The sequence below is a fragment of the Centroberyx affinis genome, unplaced genomic scaffold, assembly GCF_046629955.1.
Source record: "Centroberyx affinis isolate AG114_WGS23_722 - 3 ecotype Tasmania unplaced genomic scaffold, CSIRO-AGI_Caff_v1 ptg009196l_1, whole genome shotgun sequence".
In the NCBI taxonomy this organism is placed as follows: domain Eukaryota; kingdom Metazoa; phylum Chordata; class Actinopteri; order Beryciformes; family Berycidae; genus Centroberyx; species Centroberyx affinis.
This window is the reverse complement of record NW_027284454.1, coordinates 7,501-11,763: the sequence shown is the minus strand read 5'-3', so window position 1 is coordinate 11,763 and position 4,263 is coordinate 7,501. Positions and strand designations below refer to the sequence as shown.

At 48.8% G+C, this 4,263-nt stretch overlaps 1 protein-coding gene across 1 annotated transcript in view; it reads right to left on the bottom strand.

Moving 5' to 3' along the window:
- Positions 1-426: 426 nt before the first annotated feature.
- Positions 427-4,263, bottom strand: part of LOC139640364 (nuclear pore complex protein Nup107-like) — a gene marked incomplete at its 3' end in the record, with an annotated part of 9,883 nt that continues 6,046 nt past the window's right edge. Inside the window, exons 8-13 of the mRNA XM_071514556.1 lie at positions 2,453-2,501; positions 2,206-2,277; positions 1,886-1,974; positions 1,494-1,569; positions 929-1,042; positions 427-517 (exon numbers count right to left, since the gene is read on the bottom strand). Coding sequence (XP_071370657.1) covers positions 427-517; positions 929-1,042; positions 1,494-1,569; positions 1,886-1,974; positions 2,206-2,277; positions 2,453-2,501 — 491 coding nt within the window. The remainder of the gene's footprint in view (positions 518-928; positions 1,043-1,493; positions 1,570-1,885; positions 1,975-2,205; positions 2,278-2,452; positions 2,502-4,263) is intronic.

Below are 4,263 nucleotides of genomic sequence, written 5' to 3'. Positions count from 1 at the left end.
GCTGCTAGAATGTAAACAACAATTTAAAAATGTCGTTACAAAGTGACAATAATATAATTTGGATGGAGAGCTTGTGAAACTGTGATGGTCAAGAGTCTCATTAGTGATTACTACAGCAGAATAACATGGAGCTGATATCACCATTCATGTTCCTGACAGCAGAATAACATGGAGCTGATATCACCATTCATGTTCCTGACAGCAGAATAACATGGAGCTGATATCACCATTCATGTTCCTGACAGCAGAATAACATGGAGCTGATATCACCATTCATGTTCCTGACAGCAGATGGACTGACAGGTTTTGTATTGAGATGTATTGAGTTTAGATTTATAGTCCTGTCCCAGGACCAGGGGTCAGAGGTTACCTGAGGTCATGTCGGGGTCAGAGGTTACCTGAGGTCATGTCGGGGTCAGAGGTTACCTGAGGTCATGTTGGGGTCATGGTAGAGTTTCCAGCCCTCCAGAGTTGCTGCTCTCCAGGCCTGACCACACCGCTTACACAGCCTCTGAGCCTGCACACACACACACACACACACACACACACACACACACACACACACACATTTATTGGGCAATGCAGATGGGCAACTCTGCCAGCAACGGGCAACACAGACAACCAAAGTGTTCCGGCAGCTGACACTGCATCATAACATCTGACTGGATCGCCTTCAGAGTTCTGTTGGAAGACCTGGCTCCTGATTGGTTCAGATCATCTCTCTTAGCTTAACCTAGCTGCAGTGTCCCGCCAGGTTCAGTCCTGGTCCCCTTCTGTTCCCATCATGCTCCTCTGCTCAGTCAGGGTCAGACACAGCTCTACCTTCCTCTGCAGACCGCCTGGCTGAGGCAGAGCTGGATCTGGATCTGTCTAAACCTGGTCCAGCTCCACCAGCAGGACTCTGAGCTCCTGGTCTTTGTTCTCTCACCTCCTCTGTCATGCCGGCTCTGATCAGACTGAACAGGTTCTTCAGCAGTCTGGCATCGTCTTCTCTGTCCAGATCAGCCAGGGGGCGCTGCTGCCGGAGGGGGGCGTCCGGGTCCTGCACACACACACACACACACACACACAGTGCAACACACACACACACACACACACACACACACACACACACACACACACACACACACACACACACACACACACACACACACACACACACACACACACACACAGTGCAACACACACACACAGGTTACCCATACATTCAGTAACAGTAGTAGTGATGGTCTGTTACCATGGCAACAGATCTATCTCATCAGTGCAGAGACCACGGTAACATTACCCGCTCAGTGTGTGTGTTACCACGGTAACGTTACCCGCTCAGTGTGTGTGTTACCACGGTAACGTTACCCGCTCAGTGTGTGTGTTACCACGGTAACGTTACCCGCTCAGTGTGTGTGTTACCACGGTAACGTTACCCGCTCAGTGTGTGTGTTACCACGGTAACGTTACCCGCTCAGTGTGTGTGTTACCACGGTAACGGCTCTCACCAGCTCAGTGACCAGAGGGACAGTCAGACCGGCGCTGCTGGTCCTCCTCAGCTTCAGAGCATGGAGGGTGTTCTCCCTACACACACACACACACACACACACACACACACACACACACACACACACACACACACACACACACACACACACACACACACACACACACACACACACACACACACACACACACACACACACCTTTACTGTGATACCTGCTGATAGCCACGCCCACTTAATGTTATTATAATTAGCAGTAATTCACTATCAGTTTACTAGAAACTACAGACAGACAGAGAGGCAGACAGACAGACAGACAGGCAGACAGACAGACAGACAGGCAGACAGACAGACAGGCAGACAGACAGCACACAGACAGACAGACAGGTTCTCACCAGCAGACGTTCTTGGCGTAGTATTCTATATTATCGGAGAAATCCCCAATCTGGTCCTTGGCGATACTCTCCAGCCAATCAACAACCAGCTGCAACACAAACAGGAAGTAGAGCCTCAGTCTGGAGTCGACAGACTGAAGCCTCGTCTGTCCGTCCTCCATGTTGGATCTGATCCAACATGGAGGACGGACAGCTGATGTCTCCTCCGTCCTGCAGCTTGTTGTTCTGTGTCTGAACGTGTCGTCGGTCACCGTGCGTTACCACGGCAACCCACACACACACACACACACACACACACACACACACACAGCTGGACTCACCTGACTCTGTCGCACCACGGCGTCTCGCTGGAACAGCTGATCCACCACAACCTTCTCACTCTCACTGGGAGCCTGCACACACACACACACACACACACACACACACACACACACACACACACACTTAGCAGGGGGATCTGACCAGTACAACCAGTCAAACACAGCAGACTCATGGCTGTGTGTGTGTGTGTGTGTGTGTGTTGCTGAACAGTCTGGTCTAGAAGAATAAAGCAGTTTGTTCACTCACAGCCAGATCCGTCATGATGTCATCTTCCAGCGCCGACTGGACCCGATCCCTGGAGAGACAGACAGGTAGTTAGACAGACAGGCAGAGAGACAGACAGACAGACAGACAGGCGGACAGACAGACAGGCAGTAGGGCTGGACGATATGGCCAAAAATGTTATCACGATATGTTTTTTAGATTGATCGATGTCGATAATTATCACGAAATATTTAATAATAATAATAATAATGTTCGATATACAGTTTTAAGAGTATTCTCCTTAGGACAGAACCCTAAAGAAACCAGAAGGTTCATTATGGTTTATAATATACAATTATTTATTATCAGAACGAATAGGTGACAAACATTCAACAGAACCAACATGGCTTTACGTTAAACACTGAATAAATAAAATAAAATAATAAATATGTAAACAACAAATGCCTTGTTTCAAACGTCTCTCAAACATTTTAGAGATAGTATACTGAACTGAACATTGATTAAAGAAAATAAAATCTTAAATGTTGAGGATGATTATGCTACTGTATTGTTTGAATATTGCACATTGTTGGTAACTTCACTGCAGGTTTCCTGAAAGAAAGACCTGTGGACCGTCTGAGGCGGTGAAGACGTCCTGTGGCTGGACAGTGTTGTCAGGACAGTGTTGTCAGGACAGTGTTGTCAGGACAGTGTTGTCAGGACAGTGTTGTCAGGTCAGTGTTGTCAGGACAGTGTTGTCTGGACAGTGTTGTCTGGACAGTGTTGTCAGGACAGTGTTGGCAGGACAGTGTTGTGTGGACAGTGTTGTCAGGACAGTGTTGTCAGGTCAGTGTTGTCAGGTCAGTGTTGTCTGGACAGTGTTGTCAGGTCAGTGTTGTCAGGTCAGTGTTGTCAGGACAGTGTTGTCTGGACAGTGTTGTCTGGACAGTGTTGTCAGGACAGTGTTGGCAGGACAGTGTTGGCAGGACAGTGTTGTCAGGACAGTGTTGTCAGGTCAGTGTTGTCTGGACAGTGTTGTCAGGTCAGTGTTGTCAGGACAGTGTTGTCAGGACAGTGTTGTCAGGACAGTGTTGTCAGGACAGTGTTGTCAGGACAGTGTTGTCAGGTCAGTGTTGTCTGGACAGTGTTGTCAGGTCAGTGTTGTCAGGACAGTGTTGGCAGGACAGTGTTGTCAGGACAGTGTTGTCAGGACAGTGTTGTCAGGACAGTGTTGTCTGGACAGTGTTGTCTGGACAGTGTTGTCAGGACAGTGTTGTCAGGACAGTGTTGTCAGGACAGTGTTGGCAGGACAGTGTTGTCAGGACAGTGTTGTCAGGACAGTGTTGTCAGGTCAGTGTTGTCAGGACAGTGTTGGCAGGACAGTGTTGTCAGGACAGTGTTGTCAGGACAGTGTTGGCAGGACAGTGTTGGCAGGACAGTGTTGGCAGGACAGTGTTGTCAGGACAGTGTTGTCAGGACAGTGTTGTCTGGACAGTGTTGTCTGGACAGTGTTGTCAGGACAGTGTTGTCAGGTCAGTGTTGTCAGGACAGTGTTGGCAGGACAGTGTTGTCAGGACAGTGTTGTCAGGACAGTGTTGTCAGGACAGTGTTGTCAGGTCAGTGTTGTCTGGACAGTGTTGTCAGGTCAGTGTTGTCAGGACAGTGTTGTCAGGACAGTGTTGTCAGGACAGTGTTGTCAGGTCAGTGTTGTCTGGACAGTGTTGTCTGGACAGTGTTGTCAGGACAGTGTTGTCAGGTCAGTGTTGTCTGGACAGTGTTGTCTGGACAGTGTTGTCAGGACAGTGTTGTCAGGTCAGTGTTGTCTGGACAGTGTTGTCTGGACAGTGTTGTCA